The sequence below is a fragment of the Myzus persicae genome, unplaced genomic scaffold, assembly GCF_001856785.1.
Source record: "Myzus persicae strain clone G006 unplaced genomic scaffold, MPER_G0061.0, whole genome shotgun sequence".
In the NCBI taxonomy this organism is placed as follows: domain Eukaryota; kingdom Metazoa; phylum Arthropoda; class Insecta; order Hemiptera; family Aphididae; genus Myzus; species Myzus persicae.
The window spans coordinates 328,663-353,110 of record NW_019102099.1 but is presented as its reverse complement, the minus strand read 5'-3'; the positions used below and the strand labels follow the sequence as shown (position 1 = coordinate 353,110).

The window sequence follows — 24,448 nt, the reverse complement described above, 5'->3', positions numbered from 1 at the left end:
CTTCATTTGAAAATATACATATATTTGATTAACATTAACAATCAATACCAAAACAATTATTTTTTCAAACAAACAAATAAACAATGATATTTATCAATTCAATAGTAGAGGTAAGATCAAAAAAATAAAAATGTATGAAATAATATAACAAAACTATTACTCATTTTATCTGTCATGTCATTTTAGTATGACTACTGCTGGATTAGAGAAAGGATGAAACAATTCACAAAAATAATCTTGATACAATACTAAGAAATTTAAATCACACATAATGGAATGATTAGTATGTTACACAATATTGTCTTTTTGTCTTTTGTACAAAATCTGCAGATGGGCCATTTACAGAATTTACACAAGAGGTTGCAAATCACGTAATATAACTGGTGTTATTGTTGAATTTAAAACTTACTTTTCTATTACATTACATGAAATATCACTAGTTGTTTTAACGAAAAAATAAGAATAGTAATGTATTTTCAGGATATTTCAAACAAAATGCCTTTCTATTACCTATTATGTAACAAACAAAATTGTATATTTTGTTATTTAAATTATAGTTAGCAAGCGGTTTTAAGAACTGAATAATTAAACACAAACCTTATCTGGAACAATTACCATTTACCAATTTTACAATCACCACAATCGTGTAATCTCTAATCACAGTCAACAGTGAAATAGCCATGTTCTGTTATCATTGTTGCCGCTTGAAGGCCAGTAGTAGCTGTTTAAGTTATCACGAGAACCGGTAAGCACGCATCCTTGTTTTATGGTTGACGGGGTTGGCCGCACTGTTGCTGGCCTACACTCCACACCAGTGGGCGCGTCGTTCGTCAACAGCTCGCGTCGGCCACCATCGCGCGTCGGACCCTTTGGGCGTAGAGTCATTGTAGCGTCATTGTAGCGTAGAGCGCGGACGTCCTTCGTTGAGTCCAATCGTCTTGGTCGTTACCATTGGCTTGCCAACAGCTGTCTTTGAACATTGTCAGTAGTGTTTGTAGTGCCGATGTACCGTCCACGTCGTTTCTCGCGACTCGCTGCGATTGTGTTTTTTGTTGTTATTATCTAGTGTTTGTGTATTTATAAATAATTTTTCGTGTATATAAGTGAGTGTGTTTGACTATTGCTCACCTCCCCGTGTGTATTTTACTATTGTCCCCCTCCCGTGTGTGTGTTCGAGTGATGCGTCAGTGTCCGTTACGAAAGACTTGTTTCCGCTAGTGCGCTTTGAACGTTATCCGGTAAATACGTGCACCGGTCATTCGCCCACCCATCCGTCTGCCTTTGAAGGTAAGCAATCAAATTCTTTGTTTTGATATTATGTATTATTGTTATTGTTATGATGTATTTTAAAATAATATCGTCAATCATCATTCCAACACCGATGATCGGCCGTTTGTCCACCACAATAATTTCATAGTATAATATTAAGTTGTTATTTATTTTGAAATAAATTAAAATTTAAAATAAAATTATTAAAGTTTTTGATGACAATTTGAGATTCACGTTTCTTTGGATGTGCCTCGAGCTGTATTATTTTATAATTATTGCCAGAACCGGAAACATTCATGGCAACGTAGTGTGAACTTAAAGGTGACAGGAGCACACCGTCTTTTTTTTGGGATTTTAGGTTGGGCCGGGGATAAGACCAATAAGCGGAATATTAGTTGACATACTTTCCGATTTATCATACCCTTTTTTAGGTTAAGTAAGAAATACATTTTTGATTTTTGTATTCAACAACGCTTCAAAAAAAGTTAACTTTTTCAGAAATGATGAAAGTATTTTTTTTACTTAAATATAAATATTACATACGTATATTTTTCTCAAAGCTGTGTTTTACCGATTTTAAAAACTGACAAATGTCAAAAACTAAGATAGATGATCTGTGCATGAGAGTGAGGGGGTGAGAGACTGTTCTTGGAATTTCATACTATCTATAAAAGGCGGAGACTGTTTCGACCCAAAATGTGGTCTGTTAGAGCGAATAGCATATATCAGCATAGATTATGCGAATGTTTATTCCTCAAAAAACACCATTATGTGAAGTATGAATAAGTTTACAGGTAAATTAGTTGATATATAGTACAGTAATGTACGGTGTCAATTGAAAAATAAAGCCACTTACAAAATATGTAATAAATAATAAATAATAGGCTCTTAACTTAAACATTTACAGGTATAGAAAATGTAATATACAGTCAACATAAATAACAATTTGCAATTAATAAGACAAATAAAATTCATTTACGATATTTCGAGATCCATGATAGAAATTAGAGAAAAGTAATAATTAACTCTATTTTTAAAATCGTTCTCATCAAAATCTACAGGTTTGCATCTCACACAGGTAAAAACAATTTCAATCGCCTAAGCCAGCGGTTCCCAACGTTTTTAGCTGTGCGGACCACCAATTTTGTAAAAAATCTTTCAGGCCCACCAACAGCTCACCTATATACATGCATAAATATGTAAATATAATATACAAATTTCAGTTGTTAGAATTAAAAAGAATTAAAAAATCAATTGTTTATTATGAAAAACACTTTATTAAACTTAATCACAAGTCAAACAATTTAATGTGATTTTTGACATTACTTGCCCTTCATGAGAGAGTCAATATCGGGATGGAAATTGGATGGTTTTACAATTAAATCACGTTCAACATTCAGTTAATTCCTATATTTAGCGTTAATTAATAATTCGACACCAATTTGACATTACAGAGTGTAGATAATATTGATAAATATTATTATAACCAGAAATATTATTAGGTATGTACTAAAAATATGTAATAATATTATTTAAAATATATATATAATATTAAATATTATATATTTATATGGTTCACGGTCCAGTACCACACTGCTCGAGGCCCACAAGTGGGCCGCGGCCCATGAGTTGGGAACCGCTGGCTTAAACGGAATAAATGATAGTCGCCTTAACGGACTATTCATTTTTTGGTCAAAATTATTACCGTTGCCATTACGGCCATTATCTTGTTGATCAATAATGAGCGTATGTAGAAATGTTCACACTAATGTTCAATTACTACTCATACAATAACACAGTTAAAATGTACGTGTAATATGAATTGCCTAGTTATTATTTTTTAAAACCTGCTATTCTCCAACCCCCTTTCAAAAAACCGAATACCTACGCTTGATGATAGATGCGATCTAATTGCATCACGCGAAAAAAAGGTTGGTCCCAAATTCCATTTCTTATGAACAAAAATGTGACAACCTGTAATAGGTAATTACTAAAAGTTTTCCCAAACTCTTTTTCTCTAGTGTATATAAAATTAAATGCAACCCTGGGCAAATTAATGAAAACTTTTAATTGTGTTCAGTGAAGTTGATAGTATAACACATTTTTAAAAGTTGAAATTTAATAGTTATAAACATTTTTTTTTTACAAGTTAAAAATTATATTAAGCTTTACAATTTACTTATTATGATTTTTTTTAAATACATAAATAGCCAGTTATATGTTATAACGTAAAATGTAAAGTAAATGTATATGTATCATCAATAATAATTGCATCATATTTATCATTTAATTATTTGTAAACTAACATAACTTAGATTTGATTAGAAATAACTCACTCTGTTTAATTTTTATATCAATCAAAATTAGTTAAGTTAAGAATTAAGTTAATGAAAATTAAATTTTAAACAATAACGTTAAAAAGTTAAAATTAACTTAACTTAAATTTTTTCTTTATTTATGCCCTGGCTTGATTAAATGTAGTGTAATAAGAACCACTGATGATGAGTATGAGTCCACTGATTGTAATAGGTACTGATGATTACCACATTCAAAAAACAAATTTGATTTAAGTTACATTTCCTTTCCCACTTTGCAGATTCGGAATTGACAGTAACAATTCAGAATTTTTAATTTTATTTCTAAAAATTACATCATACAAAATAAATGAATATGTGATAGAAAAAAATTGATGTATATAAATCAGAAAGTATTAAATATATTAATACTAGAAGTTCGTTAGACCAAATCGGTGTAAAATTATTCCAACTATATCCTGAACCCGGATAATGTCCTATTATCCCATCCGTTTCCATTGTTTATCTTCAAGCGTATGTTTTACGGTTTCAAAGGTTTTTTTTCTTAATTCGTGTTCTCTTATCGTTAGCAACTCTCATAGTTCCTTACTGTTATCCGTTTAATTTTTATGTATTATTTATAATTGAGATTTGTGAGCCTAATTTATTTGTATAAACATAATTCAAAATAGTTAAGTAAGTAAATCAATATATAATCTACATATACTATAGGAAAATAAAACACAATATGTATTGCTTTTAATGAATAATATATACTTGGTCAATTCAAATTCATACTAATCATGTTTTTGGTTCTAATGACGTAAAAATCAACAATTTATTTAACAAAATATTTAGGTATCTATTGTATGAATAATTTTAAGATTTTGATTTTACAAAAAATGCTCAGATAATCAACTTTGAGGGAGGGTTGTAGTAGCAGTTGGTACTTAAGTGTGTCAAACGTAGACATTTTTCAGTACTATTCAAAATAATTTTAAACAATACATTTTTAAAATTTTAGCTCATATTATTAAATTAATTATTGATCTGAAAGTAGAATCTTTAATAAAGTACTCTATGATATAAAATGGGTTTAGCTCGAGCTTAGCAAATTATATATTTGAAACATCGAAAAAAATGTATCAAACAAAGTGAAATGACAGTGTTTTTTAAAAAAGGTCGTTAAAGATAAGTATTACAATATATTTATATTTAAATGTTTAGGGAATATTTAAGGGAGGCACAAGGGGCCCGTGCCCCCACCCCATTCATCATGTTTATACTTTTTTCTATAACTGTGAGTAGGAGAATCACAGACGTATTCGTCTATTATACCTTTAATAAAATTTGTTGCAACTTCCCCATGCAGCCAATGTATCACACTGAAGTTAGACTCCATATGCTATGTTGGGTTTGCTTACAAATGTTGTACTAACCCACAGTCCCACGAAACTAGGACGTTTTCCCTCTGTGCCACTCTCGTACTCCTAGAAAAAAATTAAAAGTAAAAATACTAAACAATAATATAAAATGCAAATCAATAAATTTACAATTGATTTAATTAATATTTAAATATACCGTATTCAATAATATGTTATAATAATACTATTGCCAATACAGAATTCAATATTATAAATATTAAAAATATTAAACAATGCTTAAATGACAAATGCAAATAAATAAATGTACTGTTTACGAGATGTTTACAAATTATAAGATTAATATTTAAATATAGTTCAATAATACTTTCACATAACCATGGTTTATCAATCACTACCTATAACTTGGGTAATGAATCTATAACGTGAATAATAGTCGATAAATGAGGATATGATGATTGTATATTTCTGGTAAAACTAAATAACCTATTTTCAAACATATTATTATGTCTAAAAAATTATATATTTTGATTCAATAGAGAAAAGTACAGTATCTCTAAAATCCATGTTGGGGGAGGCACGGGAGGGAACGTTTATACAGTATACATTCAATACCACAGTCATAATTCCAGATATTAAAATTTAAAATTCTCATCAGCCCACAACTCGGGTTATCCCATTAAAATGACACCATTCGGGCATTTTGTTGACCCCGTCTTACAAACGTAGAATATCGCAAATTTTACGTTAACAATAATACATTTTACTCCATAATTTATAAAATTATAATGAATTTACCTCTTTATAGTTTAAATGAATATATCTAGAGCATCTTGGACGATTTTTTTTCTTATTATTTTTAAGTAAGTTCTGACTATTTTTTAACTGTAAATTGCTTGCACATTTTAAAATGATCATAATTGCGATCAACAAATGACCGTATGGCGTCCTCTTAAGTGTAATGTAAATATTACCTATACTAAAAATGTAAAAACCCTCATTGATAAGAATTCGTCAGCCATATAGTAGTTGTATATACTCATGGTTTTAGCTAATGACTCAAAGGTAATTTTAACTTAAAGCCTGCATGTACATCTACTTGTAATAAATTATACTCTTAAATTAATATGCCAATAACGTTTTTTTTATAATTGCAGTTTTTTTATAGACATTTTAACTTCAAATTTGAACAATGTCTAAAAGAAGAATAACGATTTTAAAATTCTGTTTTTTTGGCAAAAATTTATTCAACCTACTAAGTACTAAGTACTACCTTACTTACTAAGTAAAATAAATTACTTTATAATCAATAATATCATAAAATATACTCCCATATTTCTTAGCAATAATTCCCTCACAATCGTTTTTCGAATGCAATGATTTAAAATCATTGATTTTATATCATTGAAATTAAATTTAACAGATCCATTATACAGTTTCGAACTACACGCTACCTAATGTGCAGCAGAGTGGTATCCAATTGCCTACCTTTTAACTAATAATTACAAATTGTATTAATTGATTATTTATGATAATTTATGAGGAATTTGTTGATAAACATAAAATACTGTTAAAAATCGTAAACAAATGTAGATGTAAGAAACAAAAAAAAGTAATAAGCCAAACCAAACATTAAAACTTAATAACCGTAGTCATGTTAACGAAATGATAGCAACTGAAAATAATAGTTAACCGTAAACTTAAAAGGCGTAAGTCGTTGGTAAAACGTAAAATAATGTACAAAAAAGTCTAAAAAACGTAAAAAGAGTAATATTTTTGTTTCTGTTTTTTGATATCTAAGTTTTTTAATGACTTACAATGCCCTAATCCTTTTTACAATTATCTATAGGCTATAATTGTTGGCAATAATTTTGAATGTTTTTTGCATTAAGTAGTAAGCAAACGTCATGTACGTATACAAATGGTAAATAACAAGTGCTTATCAAAAATAAAGACTAATAATAAGCAGCTAAATATTTTAATTTTTTAACTAATAATAGTTTATACAATACAATTATAAAAATAACAAATTATAATAATGTGTGTCAGCGGAAACATTGTACACTTTATCACTCATTACCCTGCAATTCTGTTTGTTATAGATATTTATGATCCATTACCTAGTCTAGTTGAATATCCCGCAAACAGAATTGCAAATTGTTTTCTTGGTAATGAGGGATCAAGTGTACCCTGTTTCCGAGGATACACGGTACCTACCTATATTATGTATAAAAAATAAAAATCACTCATTCGATCTCTTTTCATATCTTTGTATTCGAGAGTTGGTCATACAATTAATGCAATACTGTTAATATTTTGTAAGCCAAATAATAGCATTATACTTATACATACTGATAGTTTTCAGTTTTTTGACTAAACACAATATACGTTATAGGTAACAATAAAATAATATATTAATCGAAAAACACAAAAACTGTACAATTACTTACTTACTGTTTTGTAATAAATTGTAGGAAACAATAATTTTGAGACTTTTAATATTATGAGTTTAATCTTGTGCAAAATATTCTTATATATTGTATATTATAATTACTTATTAGTACTGTTATTAGTATCTTACTGTAGCCAGGATTTTTTTTCAGGGAAGCTACAATATTTTATTGGTACTTGCTAGTATTGTTTAGTAAAAAAGTTGACATTTATGTAATGATAATGTGTTTATTGTACCTACTACCTACTCTATAATTTCAAGTACCTATTTGATATTTTATAATCATAAATTGTTTATATTGTTTTTAATAATTAACTAAATAGATAGAAATGTATTAATTGTTTATCTTACTTTTTAGTAAGTCTTACTTAAACGTACAGGGGTTTTTCAGTTTTTGTTTCCAAAACATATATTATAAACATGGAAAGCATATCTGGAATCGCAATTATTTATTACCTTAATAGTCTTGCCTCGCAGGTCCATTGATCGAGTAATAAACAAAAAATAATTTTTTAACTCTCGCAAATCACGTTAACGCCAAAAACAAACTATTTTTTTAACTATCATTTTTGAAAGCAAACCTACAAATTCATTTGAATCGGGTACCAAATGGTAGAACCGAAAAAACACCGTGACCCCATCGATTCTAATATTCTATTTTAGGGGGGGGGGGGATTTCCAAATATTTGGAACGCTATTTATGCTTGGGCAAGAAGTTGTACGAATTTAGCAACAAAAAAAAATATGAAAATCAAATGTGGGGTTTCTGGGGTAACATACTTATTTTAGTGGAGAGCGCACTAACACTCTGTCACTCTCGTGCTCGCTCTACTTAGGATAGTGTGGAGCTAGAAAAATATATTTACGTAAAGAAAATTAATTCTTACGCCGAAATAAATTTAAGTTCATATATTTTATTAAATATTTAAGAATTTTTATATTTAATATAATATACTATATATTATTATTATATATTGTCTGAATTTACTTTATACGCCACCAAGCAATTTTATACTGTACTCAGGGCCCCCACAAGGGGGTGGGGACTGATGGACCTGGAGTACAGGGGCCCGGCTATTTCAAGGCTATTTCCCGTTTGCCCGTTGAAATGTATTTGTAATTTTTGAAATTTTTGCAGAAATACTTATTTTATATTAAATAATATATATTTAGTCATTTTGATGCTTCAAAATGCGGGTTAACCATTGATTACCTAGAAATTATCATGGTTACAGTTCGTGTCTTAATTATCACTTGTAAGCGAGATTAGATTATTTTACCAACCTTTTATTTTTTTTAATTTTAATTTTAATAAAAAATACATTATTAATGTTAAAGTGCTTGTAATTCTTGATTTTTTATAGTTTACTAGCTGACCCAACAGACGTTGTCCTGTCTTATTAACAATGAATATTTAATTTGAATCGGTATAATTAAAAAAATAATATATCACAAAAATTGTTAAATATATAAATGGTAAATTGTATTTTTGGAAGTTTTATAAAGGGCTCAGACAAACATTTAGTATAGGAGCATAGAATTGTATGCGGGGGCCCTGACTGTACTACTGAAACATATTTTCAAAATCAAAAATAACTAAAAACAAATTAAAATCATACTTTGTCATTACTAAAAAAAGGTTAGTGTATTTACCTCTTAACCGGCTCTTATAATGTAATGGTCAGTTGTCACTATTGTGGTGTAAGCTCGGGTGTAAGTGTCTACTGTCAAAGATGCCTTGTCAGTGGGTATATAGTCACTGTAATATATGCGTTCAATCTTAATTCGATCACAAATCATTGCATAGGCACAAAAAATGAGCGAAGACTGTCAATCAATTATATAACTTAGTTACTGTGTAATTTATTTATATTGCTATTAAAGTAATTCATTTTACTAGTAATGATACAGTACTTCAGTACCTGCCTATGTTGAATTTATTCAAATTTTTATAATATTTAATAATTATTATTTATAGTAGTATATATATATTTATATAATTTATTATTGACTATCGTTATCAACTATTTAGTAAGTACCTCTTACCAGTTAGGGAAGAGGTAGGTTGATAAGTTCTAAAGGTTTTTTCTTTGCCCTCGACATTATTATGAGCCATTTGTTTTTGGCGGGGATCACAGTTCATACGGTTGGGACGCCTGTTTTTTCTTGGTCACAATGTAAATATCACCTTACTTTGATGGGCTGAGTTTTTTTATTATTTTACATGGTCTTATTTTAACTGTTAGGTTTTTGATGGGTATTAAGGTTTTTACTAAACTTGTGCATAAGAACTATTTCTTATGCACGAGTCTAGTAAAGGCATGGCACTAAAAAATTATTCAATTATTGTGGATTTACGCTCAACTTTTATTTTTAATTATTACACTGTTAACTCACGGGGAACCTTGTATTACATTTTCAAGGTTTTTGATCAACGACAAATATTTAAAAAACATTGATAGACAATTTCTCATTCCCATAAATTTCTCTAAAAGTTTAAAAATATTTTTAAAATGGTTATGTTAGCATTCGGTTAGAATGTAAGTATCTACCTACAAGTTTTTATTTTTGGGTTACTACATTAAATCAAAATCAGTATTGTCGATAGTGGTTTTGAGTAATAATTTAAATTTTTCCCTAAGATTTAGAAAACTGTTAGGACTTTTTTGCATGATTGAAAGTATCAACTAAATTCTCTTTTCTACCTGAAAAGATGCCGGAATACAAAATTGAATAAAAAGTAATACCAAATTGACTTTTTAGATTGCAAATGAAAACTTTAGTCCATACAGCTTAAGTTGGTACTCAATATAATTAACTTCGATTCTTCCAGTAGACGCCTAACAAAAGTTATCATTTTTAAATGTTTTATTGTTAAATGTACTTATTTGTCTCAACCACCTCTACCATGTTCGTATTAATAATGAATAATAATGGAATGCTTGTTTTATGCAGACATGAATTAAATGTGAAGATTTCCCACATTAATTATCTCATGCCTATCAGTGGATACAAATAACAATAAACAACATTTTTTTATGTAGTAAAATAATATATATAATTAAAATTGTATTTTATTCTTCCTTAAATAAAGAAAATACTCAGCAGGTACCTGTTTAAAAATTAATATTAGTTAAACCCTGGAGAGTAAACATCATTTTAGCTTGACAGTTGACAATATATTTTTAAAAATGTATAAAAAAAACGTTTTTCAGTCGGACGTGATTTTGCAAAAATTTAGTGACTGGTAGTATAAATTAGTATAGATAACATATTAAATATTCGCATAAAAAATCTTTCAAAAAGTTCTTGAGAGAGCTGAGGAAATGCCAAATGTGTATTATGAACTGTCCCGAGTTATTTTTAAAAATTATATTTAAACAAATATGGTAAACGGACAGTTTTTACTGTCTATTGTTTGAGTTGTATATCGCGGACACTTTGTACGGTATAAATAAACCTGGAAATATATCTTAAAAGATGAGATAAATTTAAAAAAAATGTCGGACACCAAACAATTTAGAACTCACACAGGACGAATAATTTTTGTGAAGGATGGAACAGTTCGTTCAATAAATTGGTTGGATCGGTTAATCCAAGTTTCTGGAGTGTTTTGAGGTCTTTGCAATTAGACGAATGCTTTAGTCATTTGAACAAAAACACAAGAAAAAAAAACCAAAATACACAAAAGAAAATTCATGATGCCTGTGTACAACATGAAAGTAAAATAATAACTAATTTACAATTGTTCGAAATAATTTGCAATACGTTTAATTTTTAAATATATACATATATTATTATGATTTATGTGACAGTGAATGTTTTAAAAATACATACCACAAATAATTATTGACGAATTTATTTCCATAAATACTATTATTATTATTTTTTATTTTATATGTTAACTACCTGTGTTTTATAATAACAAATTATACATTTTTTTTAAATAGTACAAACTGTCCACCATGTATATTTTATTACTTTTTGAAAGAGTACAAACTGTCCACGGTTTTCATTTTTTGTGGGTGACCGTACGAAGTGTCCTACAACCAACAAATATAGATTGCCAAAAAAGTGCCAGGAAAAAAAAAAATTATGGAAAAATGGATTTTTACGCAAAACCAATTTTCGAGGAAATTGATTTTATTTTTTAGTGTAAAATATTGAATTATTGAAAAATATAACCATAGACACTTGAAATTTTCAACAATGTTTTTATATTAATATTTTTTATACACCATAATATTTTGATTTAAGCTCTTTTTGATATATTTATGAGAATCAGAACATTTTGATTTTCATTAGTTTTTTATAAAAATTATTGTCCATAGCAAATTTATTGCTAGTCAAAGAACTTGATAATTGAATAAAAGGTTCCTCATGGGCAGGGATCAAATCTAAGTTTTTTTATTATTGAACACCGTAACCGAAACCAACAGCTTCAAAACCCTGGTTAAAGAACAGTATCTGAAACCTTAGAGTTAAAAAACTCTTTTCAAGACCCAAACCGAAACCGAGGAATTAAAAACCGTTAGAAAAACCGATTAAAAATTAAAGCTAATATCAGTTTCTTTGAATTTCTAAAGTTATTTATAGTTATTTATTTATAGTTCTAGTTTAAATGAGTATTTTCATGTGAAGAGACTATTATTTTTGAATTAATTAACAAAAATCCTGATGCTATTACTGAGTATTACCAAATATTAATAATACAAATATTATTGTATTATTTACTTCCAGGGTCGGACTGGGCAGGAGGAATACCGTGAGTTTCCCGGTGGGCCGCTTGTACTCTTTAGGTACCTTTTTTTTCAGGTTTATTGGTTAAGGCTTATTCTGTCGACAGACATAGACGCATTTTCTAATGCGATTTGATTAGAATACTGTCCAGTGGCGGCTCGTGACTATCGTACATGGGTGTGCGACAAAATCTTAAGGAAATTCCTTAAAATTGATAGGTAAAAATGTATAAATTGTCAAAAATAGATGCTTATGTCATATTATTGTCTTCGTTAATCGGTAATCCCTACCTTGCAGTAACGCACGTCTGCACCGCCTAAAATGTGCGACAATGTATTATCATCACACAAACTCCCATCTTTTCCGGTGCCGCCGAAATCATAATCTACACGATTTCGCAAAAGAGCTCAGAGCCTCAAACCTTAATAGATTGCTTACATATTAATGTGTATTCTAGAGTCTAAACATATGTATTTTAAATAAAAATGATAGCATATCTTCGTACTAACTAATTTTTAATTTTTTTAATTTTTAATAATAATAACAAGTGTTCAAATTTTCAAAATAATATACAATCATTTTATATGAAAATATATGGTTTTTAGGGCTGTTTTTATAGATTTAACTAAGTGAGCCGATTTTTTTCCGGTAGACATTTTTGACCCAGTCCGGCCCTGTATGCTTTTATAGTTAGTTATAACCTGAAATATATCACAATTTTTTTTTATCACCCCTATGTGGGTATGGATGTGTGTATTGTTGATATTAATGTTAAAATGCTTATAAATCTTAATTTTTTATGGTTTAACTAGTTACTTTAACTATGAATATTGAATTTGAATTGGTATGGTTAAAAAAAAATATTATTCCAAAAATTGTTATGTATTTAGATGGTAAATTGTATTTTTGGAAGTTATATAAAGGGACCGGACAAACATTTAGGACAGGGGCCTAGAATAGTATGTACATGGAGGGGGGGGTGCTCATAATATCTTATTAATTAATATTTATTTCCTATTGATGACTTGATGATAAAAATGACAATGTTATTAAAAATATGTAAATTCCTAACAATCACTTCACGGGGGCCCAAAATAGCTTGTCCCTTGATTTACAAGTTTGTGTACCTAGTCTTAAGACTCGTATTTGAATTTTAATTATAAAAAATTAAAATTATAATATTTTCAATATTCCAATACTCATTATTTAATCTCAATTTAAATAAATATTTTATTCAAATTACATAAACAGCGGAGTACCCAAAATTTTTCTATTTTTTACTTTCAATATATTTTAGTTCACCATTTATAAAAATGTTGATGGATAAGGCTTGATAATTTATTAAAAGGTCTTTTATACATGTAGTTAATACTTTTCCTAATAAATCACTGATCATTTCTGAAGATTGGTACTTATGCAAATTCAATGTTTACGCAAAAAAAATTTTTTTTTCCCCCGTTTAAACCAACAGTAGAGGAGGATCTGTTTGAACACTACTACTCCTCTGCTGCCATCGTTTATTAATGTTTAATAAAAACGCTAATACATACACATACTTAATGCATAAATAAATTATTATGGTTGCTTCACCTTAAAAATAAAAATATTAATACAATAAATACAATACAAAACAATAAAATACATTACAATACACAATTATACACAGTACATTAGTACATTACAGTGCGATACAATAAGTAAATAAAATCCGTCGGTAATAGCGGTCCGCTGTCGAGTGCATCTTCGTATGCTCAGTCACTTGGGGCGGCTGCCAATGCATTCGCTCTTCGATCGGTCTCAGCTATTCTTTCATCATGCACCTTACAGCTTAAATTGTTGTCGACCATATCGTAAAAGGACTGAGTGGCGCGTTGGGAGGCAGCCTGTAGCCGGTCGTTCTCGCTGGGCGGGATATCAGAGGGGCCGCACAACAAATCCTGAACGTCACCCGGCGTTATATTTCGGTTACCAACAAACATCTTCACTGGCAGCCGAAGCGGATCCCAGTAAGCACAATCAAAGATCGTGTGCTCCGGGTGTTGGCAGAACAGGCAAGCCTTATCAAGGGCGCGCTTCATCCGGTGCAGGTAGTACCTGAAACACCCGTGTCCCGTAGGAGCCTGCGTTACATGGAACGTGAGGTTTTTGGGACACCTTCTCGTCCATCTTAGCAGGTCCGAAAGAATCTTGTGCGTCCAGGCTCCTCTAATGCCACGACTCCACCTGTTCGACCAGGCAACAAGCAGGATGTCACGCTCTGCTCATCGGATCTCATCCTTTGAGTTAGCTCTGTCTGGGTCGTCAAGTTTACATCGGACTCTTTACGCAAAAATTAATTTAGCCAATCTAGCTAATGTGATAAGACGTATAGGATATAAAGTTACGTACTAACTCACCAGTTGACGACAGTTGAAACTTGATAAATATATTTTTTTAAAGTAATGATAATACTGTCAATGTTGTGGGGGGGCCTTCGGCCCGTTAGCCCCCCCCCCTATATTACTACACTCCACTGGCCTTAACCAGATAACAATATATTTAACATTTATTATACTGTAATATAGAATGATGCTTTTGTAAATTACAATTAATGCAATCAAACAATGATCTTAACCATGATGTGTTGTCCTCGCCTTTCAAAAGTAGAACATATAAAGCTAACAACGCGAAATTGGTTATTCCGCCGAATGTAAATTTGCTATATGCGGTACGTTTGTAAGACGGAGATAACACAAAATGTATGTATCCTCAAATCGAACATATTTTAGTGCTTTTGGCTCAGCCTTTGATAGTTAATAAATAATAGAAAACGGATCTAAAGTTATTGGAAAGTAATAACAATATTTAAAACGGTTCGTTTCCAAATCATAAGTTGTTGTTGGCTGAAATTAATAAAAAAAAAGTTGATTGTAAATCCAAAAAATGCCTTTGAGCGTGTCTTAAGTAAGAATTAAGTTATAGAACGTTAGTCATAAACTATGATGGGAGTGTTGAAATGTAGTTTATTAATTTTGTTTTTGTGACTTGCGTTACTTGACTTTTGTGGTGTAGATTTGTTTCTAAGATTTGAGAATTTAATAAAAGATTTCACCAGTTTTTCTACCTAGATATAACGTTTGAAGTTCAATTTTTTTCTACTTGATATATGATAAATCTGTAAATTAACGAAATCTCATCGAACTATTTTCTTATTTTGTTGTTATTCTTAAATTAACAATTTTATAAGTTAAGAAATATTAAAGATCCGTAGGCATATTTTTTTATAAGTATTTAAGTTCAAATTTTGGCAATGTCACGAAAATATTTAAATTATTTTGTAGTTAAAAGCTTAATCGTTAAGGAATACTAATGTAAAACAAGGATTTGATAAATAGTTCATACGGTAACCAATAAATATAAAACATGGTTCTTTTTTACAGACATTTTAAAATAAATAAATATGCAAAAAGCTCTAAAATATGCCACATGAAATTTCTTATTTGATTTCTCCCTACTATAAAACGTATTTGTATTTCACTCTACTATGTTTTACATCACCTATGATGGATATGCAAATGCTATAAGTCCCGAACCCTGAGTTATCACTTCTCTACATTGTGATTACCGCCGATAAGCAGTGTATGGAATCGTACTCTACCCATCCACAACAGTAACATTAGTATTTAATAAAGAGATACACATTACACTAGACATCTACTTACAGAATTGTTGTGAATTATCCGGTTGTTTTAATTCGTTTATGATTTAATTTCTTATTTAGGTATAATATGGTCTATGAATAATTTACGTATTTTCTACAATGTGTTCCAATGTTGTTAAATTTTATTACAGTTTTATAGAATATTTTTATTAGGTACTTAGTATAAAACTAGTACCAATATAAAAATAGTTAATGCATTATGTACTCAGTTGATAGTATATTATACGTCCCTATATAAAACTTTTGAACTGTAAACATTTATACATGTATAATTTTTGTTTTCAGAATGTCAATTTATTCTCAATGTAACATGCAGATATTATAAACTGGTAAGTTACAACTCGTAACAATTTAATTTTATGTTATGTTAAATTTATGTCTAAATTTACTCATAGAAAAATATTGAACTAGTAATTATACATTTGTAAAAATATATTTGATCTTTAGTCTACTTGTTGACTAAAGTGTTAAGCATTATTGATTTGTTATTTAAATATTCATTCTTCTCCCGTCTACGCGAGTTTGAGGAGTAGTATTATTCTGATTGAATAAAATATTATAAAATATCTATATTTTCAATACTTTCTAATTCTTTTATGTTTTATATATTAAATAAGCTAGAATTAGAACAATGAATAACCTATTTTTATAAATTCATAATAGGTAACTACCTAATTTTTAACATAAAAAAAAATATATTTTAATCAATAACTTATATAAAGTACAGTAAAATCCACTTAAAACGATCTTCAAGGGACCTAAAAAATTAGATCTTTGTATCCGGAAGACAAAAAAAAATATTGAATTGTTTAAAAAATTGATTCATTAAACAAATATAATATGTACAAATGTATAATTAATATAAGTATGTCATGTATGTTGCATATCTAGTATTAATTAAAAAAAAATTAGTTGTTGGACTTTGTCTATAGCTGGAACCATACGATTTCTTAACATAATTATCAATAATTTTTTAATACTATAGATATTTCTGCCGTATTTATATCAGTATTTAACTAAACAAATCCAATTTATTGATATAGGCTAATAAAAAAAAAAATTTCATTTTAAAATAACATCGGTATAACCGATATCCTTATATCCGACTAAAATTACTGGACATGCGATATAATTATATAAAACCAACTAAATACATGGTTGGGAATCGTTTTATCTGGAATATCGTCACATGCGGCATCGTCATAATTCGATTTCGATTGTATATAATTTAATATACCTTAAAATATTGTCATATTTCAATTTTCAAACATAAACCAAAATATGTAAAATAATATACAATAAAAAAATTGTTGAAAAAAAATATAAACTATAAAATATGAGTAAAGAATTGTGAAATTAAAGTTGGCAGGACTTATTATAACCGGTATTATACATACAAGAAGTCATTAATTATCTTCACAATAAATAATCCTGTCAGAGAATTCTTTTAAATTAAATAAGAAACTTTTTTTATTTATTAATTTGTAGGTACCTACTGAAAATTTCCTTTTTTGTAATATGTACTTTGGTGTTGATTAGAATATTGTTTAGCATATTGCTCAAGCGTGTACATAATTTTTCGTTAAGGCTTCAATATCTGTGGTTATTAGTCTATTTCAAAATTAAATACGAGTTAGGTATAAGTAAAAATTAAAAATATTGCATGTTAGAGTGAAGGTGGATCAATGAAGATGCTGTGGTGTATATTTGGCATTTGTTCATAACATGTTTCAAAATATGTTGTGGGCAGATCTTTGGTGATGAAATATTAGTGGGTTAAGTGTGTGTGTGTCCCATTCTCACTCTGTGATTATTAATTATTCTCTTTTTATAATAAGGGGATGTTTCCATTCTTTTTTTTTAATGGTGTGTTTTAGTTCAAGCCTATTGTTATAGATGTTATAATATTATTTCTTTTTATTTATTTATTCATTAATTTATTAATTTAAAGTAATTTTTATGGGTAATTGTATACATTGATTTGTAATACAGGTAATAAGTAATTTTTTATCGTTGTATGGTTATTAGACCAAATTTATATTTTTTTGAGGGATTACATAATTTATTATCTACTGTAGGTACTTTTAAATCATTCATATAATTTATTGGTTATAAGTATTTATAAGTTATAATTTCACCAAAATATACTTTCATATCATACATTTTGTTAATTGCCGTTCGGCATAGATAAAATAAGAATAAAATAATACAATTTAATATAAGCTATAACTTATAAACATTTACCATATTCTTTATTAATTTTTGAATCTTAACTAAAGGTTATAATCTATCATTTATATTTTAATACTTAGGTAAGTTATGAATATGTATTATAAAGAGTAATGTTTTATTTTAGGTTTGAAATATAATCACAAATACAAAAATGGGGTCTAAATTAAAAAAGAGAGAGAAGAACCACATTTATAATCATGGAGAACATTCCACAAGGTTCAATACAAAAAGAGTTATGCAAATGAACAATGAACATATGTTTATCAAAGAATGTGCTGTACATTTGGCTCCCCCAATCATTATGAGGAGATTGAAAAAGCATGCTAGAAAACTTCCAGAAACTATAGAGGGGCTTACCTTTGGAGTGAACCAAAGATACCCTAAACGGAGAAAAATAGAACATTATCAAGAGGATTTTATCAAGAGTGATTACATAGGACCATTTAATGTTAAACATCTTACAAGAAATTCTATTAATATCTTCCGCAAATTTAGGTTTAAAAGTAAAATCTATAACACTAAACGTTCTAAAACTCCGTTACATTTTTTAAAATTGAATCCAGATATTGTTTTAGATTTTATTAAATACCCATCTGTCGATAAAATCTCGAAGCTACTGGATTTAATGTATACTGAATCTATACAATTCAAAAAATATACAATTGGTTTAGTAAGCAGGCAACAGAGCAGGCAAATGTCTATTGATCTTAAAAAATATTTATTTGAATTATGTTATCAAAAATTCTGTGAATTATGGATGCACAAAACACCTAGAATACCTGTATTATCTTTGAAACAATTCAAACGATTCAAAAGTACACTACTCAGACATTCAAGATGTAGAACAACTATATGTAACATGAGTTTAAAAAAATTAATATTGTATAATGGAGGTTTAACAGGGTATCCTAAGAAACCACACCTAGTTTTATGTATTAATATAATTTGTAGCTTTTTCAATACTATATCGAGGAAATGTTTTAGAATGCTTTCTATGAGGTATAAAAAAAAGGCGAATTGCAAAGGTTATAAAAATGAAATAACGTCTATAAAACTCTACCACAAAGGTACGACAAAAAGAAAACAATTTTTGGAAATTATTGATGAGTACAAACATTTAATGAATGTCGATAGACTCAGTCCTTATCAAGTAGCTGACATAAAACATGCTTATGAAAATATACTCGAACCTGGACAATGCATAGATAAAGTAGATTTAGAAACATGTGCAAATGAAAATTATGATTTTAATAGATTTCAAGATGGCACTAAAATAAACCACACTATTATTTCTGAAGATCTCAATACAATTAATAACGATGACTTTGATCTTGACGATATTGATAGAACACCAGCTAGTGTATTAAAGTTCTTGTACAATACTCCTACTCCTGAGATCGATAATTGTTTTAAGGCTGATAAATTTCCAAAACATGATCTTAAGTTTTTCAAAGAAATTCAATCTCGTAATTTTTTTAATCGCAAAAAAGTTAAGCATAACATGGAAACTACTAAAGATAATTCAAAAAATAGGTCCACAGAAGCAATTGTGAAACCAGTTCATGTCCAATGTACTTCCAATGAAAACCATAATATCGAAAATGAAACTCTGAGACATTCTTCAAGAGAAGTAAAACCGTTCATAGATTGCTTAGAACAAAAAAGAACTGCCATAGTTGATCAAGATATGGACATTCCAACCGTTGATTTAGAGAGAACTGTTATAAGTTACTCTGGAGAAGGAACGTCTTATTCCAATTATTTAGAACTAGAAAGACCAACAAATACTTTGGAAATGCAATGTATTAGTTCAAACAATTGTTTAAGACTAAGTGAAAGACATGAAAATACATTATTATCACATCAAATAAAATTAAACAAATTAGAAAAAAGAACGTTATCGATTATTATGTATTCAGATGTAAATCTTTATAAAATAAATTGGAAAAGGTATCCACCTGGTAGTAGAACAAGGTTGTTTCAAATTCTCGTGTACATTGGAAGCTTCAAGATGGCGCTTTGTGATAAGCTTAACTTAGACTTTCTTGGTTTAAGAGAAAACAATATATGTGATATGATAGACATTGACAAACTTTTAAGATCCATACAAACTGAGACGTGTTTGCAACAAGAATATTTTACTTTTACTGAAGTGGAAAATTTTTTGATTTGGCCTTTAGGTAAAGTAATTGTAAATAATATAATTTCCCAAAGGAGTCCAACTATTAACATTTTATTTAGCTTCGTTAAAAATATTATTACTAAATTTTGCGAAAAGGTAAAAGATTTTTTACAAAAATCTGGTCTTAGGATTGTACTGAACAAAGAATCTCTTTTTGAGAGCTTGTCAAATGTTCAGATAGGCCACGACGGCCATAATACTAAGCTATCACTTAAATATGCACATGCCCATGGTCTGCCATCATGCTCAGCGAATAATGATGCGCCAGAAAGTTCAAATTCTGAACATTTTCGTGTAACAAATACAGGGTTTTGTATAAAGAAAAACAGTTCGAATGAAGAAATATGTAAGAGTATGGTTGATATTCTTAAATCGGACGATTCTATTCATCAGTCTTGGAAAGAATGTAATAATTCGCATAGATTCATATCCAAGCTTCTGAAAGCTGGTGTCACATTGCCAATAGAAGAAAGCAATACTGGACATGGTTCAAAATTTGTTGAAGTATATGTAAGATGGTTTTGTGAAGAATATCTTCAAGATGATAAATTTTATAAATTGGCAGTAAGTATCTTCAAAAATATTTTCCTTTATATTGATACTGCAAGTGGATGTACAGACATTAAAATTGAAGCCGCAATTAATAATGCGTTAATGATATTGTATGATCAACCGTGTTTTGCGAAAGCGTATGAATCATATCTTAATACCAAATACCCTAAGTGTTTGTCTAGTTCAAAACATAACTGTAATAATGATAAAGAAAACCACAGTGATTTCAAAGGTGTCAATATAAGAGCTATTGAGAAACTGCAAATTGAACCAAATGTAAATGTCCAAATGGACCCTATGGACACCAATGATGTTGGTATGTCACTTGTTACTTGCAATTTATCCACATCTAATGAGTTAGATATTATAAATAATGTTACAATTAATAATTTAGTTACTCCAGATACTCAATCTTTAAATGATGACTTCGAGAACGTGTTTATTCCAGATTTTAAAGATTTAATGAATGCAAATAATGAGATTACATCTAATGGTTTGATCGAAAATATTAAAAATTTTGATGAAAATAATCTATATGATGGTTCTGTTACTAATGATCTGAACTTGATGGATATTGATGTTCCTAATTATAATAATCAAAATTTTAATGAAGATCATCCATTTGATGATGATATTTTATTTGATGATAATCATTTCAATGATTTAATTTCGTTAGAAACCTATTCGTCCAATGCTATATTTGAGTCCGATTCAGAATTACAACAATGCAAGAAGACAAATAATCTTTCTGCGGTATTCTCGTTTGATTACTATAATAATCAAGACCCGGCCGAAGAAGAATTTAATTTACAATTTCAACAATCCAAGAACACGGAAGAAGTTTCTATGATATCCTCTGAACTTGTTAATTTTGACCTGAACGATCAAATTAATCTCAATGATCTTAATATGGCAGATGATTACCAATATGGTTTTTACAATGCTGGTGTACTATTGCCGCCTTAGAATTGAATGATATTAAATTTTATCAAAAACAGTTTAAAAAAAAAAAATATTATTTTAAAGATTAATTAAATTATTAACGTATAACGTTATTATTTTTTAATATTACGTATTTTAACGTCTGTTCATTTTTGTTAGTTAGTTAATATTTTTTATTTGTTTATTATGAAAAGGTTAACTTTACTTTTACTATCTTTATTATAATCATTGAATTTATTGTTTTAAATGTAAATACAATAATATAATTATTAATTATTTTATAAACATTTTTATTTTTGTTAATATGAATTATAAGGTAATATTTTAACGTGTAAAAATGTATAAATTAAATTATAAGAATCACATTATTTGTGTTATAGTTTAAATACTTCAAAATTTTTATTGTAATGTGTTCGCATTTATATTATCTATTATGTTGTGTACAATGTATATAAAATAATTTTACATATAGTACAAAAGGTAGTTAGTAAGAATTATTTATTATTTAAAATGTTTTATTTCAATATTTTGATTATCATTATTAATTAAATTAAATACATTAAACTAATTTAAAATTGTTATTATTACAAATGTTAAATAAACTTTTTTTTAGAAGAATATTAGTTATGTTAGATTGTAGGAAACTAAAATTAATCATACTCAGTTCTTCTTTAAATTAAGAAGTTAAAATTACATTGCTTGTCAATCTTAGACATACCCCCCGGGGTAGTCAATATCTGACAGTTATTTCTCATAAAATATCCCCAAAAATTTAAATAAGTTCAAATAATTTGATGATAATATTATCATCCCTACTAGAGATATGATAAAATTAATTATATATTTATTCCATACAAAATCTTATTTTTTCGGAAGTATAATTTGAATGTCTTATAAAACTATGTAGGTACTTATTGTATAATTTTAATTGTGAAGGATCTTAGTTTATTAGATATTACTTCTCATAATAAAACTAATGTTTATACATTACAACATTTTTTATTTACAGACTCCACCCATGGTGCTTTATACATTTATTTTGTTTATTCATGTTATTTGATTTGTCCAAATAGTACTTTGTTTTTAAATTTTCAGTATGTTTTAATTTAAAATAATTTATATTTGGTCATTGTATCAACTGCCACGATATGTTATTTAATACCGTTTGTTAGTTGTAAATACTAAACTGTGGTGGCTCCTAACACATATTTTTCGGATATAGCGAAGCACAGTTTTCCTAGCCCACCCTCCCATTTATTTTGAATATGTATTCCCACCCACGTCAAAATCGGTCGCTCCACCTTGTATAATATGAGCTGGGCGCCACTGATACTAAATATATAATAAGTTGGTTTTCTTGGTGTTTTGGAAAGAATGCCATGGAAACTACTAGGTACGATTTCCCATTCAGACCCAGTAATATTTAAATTATCAAAATTCAAGTATATATTTGTATTATTATTTTTTATTGTTTGTATGTTCTCTTGAAATGAATAATGATAAATTATTTATTTATGATTTTGTTTTTTGTTATGATCCATATTATATCAGTTTAAACAATTTGCTTATGACATGTACTTATAATATTTTAATACCTATATTTAATGATATTGTTTAATACCAGCACACTTGTTGTATTTTTCTCTATATGTTTTTTGTGCAATGGTGTGATATTTAATTAAATAATGATCATTACATTCGGATTTTAAATTTATTTTTGTAATCTGGTTCAATGGACGTGTTTTTCAACACAATTAAGTTTTAGTCCATATTATCAGACGTTATATTATATATCTTTTATGCTTAAGGTTAAGACTGATAAAATAATGTATATTATATTTACTCTATTGTACTTTTGTTTTCTGTGTTCGATTTGATGTGAGGTGGTGTCTGTATGAATCAGATTCATAAAATGCTTACTCGGCTAATTATCGCTCAAAGCACACCGACATCTAATTGAGTTTCTAGAATTTATTATTTGAGATACTAGGTACTTTATGAGTTGTATTATACTACATTATACCTATATAATTTTATACATACTAAGACAAAATGTATCCACTCTCAATTATGTGTAATCTTAATTGATTTTACTCGTATGTCATAATTATTTAATTGAGTTACTATATTATTATTATTGTCTGAAGTAAACTGTAATTTTATAAATAATGATAAAAACCTATATATTATTCTGTAATTGTGTCTAATAATATTTCGATTTAATAAATGTGTTTGAATACGTATTTCTTATCGAGTTACAACTGTTTTTAACAATTTAATAGGAAATCGATACCTACTTGTAAATATTTCCTGTTTCCGTGTGTCACTCTGAGTATCTGCTAGTTAAAAAAAATATTATGTATTGCATACAGACATAGGTATAGTATACAGTTTAGCCGTTTACTTATGCTATAAACCCACTGCAGTGTGCCTAAACATTTTTTTTTTGTTTAATGAGAGTGTTCAAACAGAATTTGACTGCTGAGCGAATTTCTGAAAACTAATTGAATTAACTTAAAAATAAAAATAATACATTTTGTAGTTTGTACAACTGTGCATAGATACATGTGCATATGCGTAATATGTGTACGTATAGGTGTTTCATACGGAGCAGCTCACTCTCTCTAATCACACTTTCTTTATAGCACAACGATGTATCGGTAGGTACAAAACTATTGTTTAAGAAGACACGTAGGTATTGAG

The 24,448-nt window shown here is 28.4% G+C and overlaps 1 protein-coding gene across 1 annotated transcript; it reads left to right on the top strand.

The window, feature by feature from the left end:
- The first annotated feature begins 889 nt into the window (after positions 1–889).
- Positions 890–21,837, top strand: LOC111031273. Its single transcript, XM_022311150.1, has 3 exons — positions 890–1,287; positions 16,123–16,166; positions 18,194–21,837. Exon 3 carries the CDS (start codon positions 18,221–18,223, stop codon positions 21,767–21,769), a length of 3,549 nt encoding a protein of 1,182 aa, XP_022166842.1. The 5' UTR covers positions 890–1,287; positions 16,123–16,166; positions 18,194–18,220; the 3' UTR covers positions 21,770–21,837.
- The last annotated feature ends 2,611 nt before the right edge of the window (positions 21,838–24,448 follow it).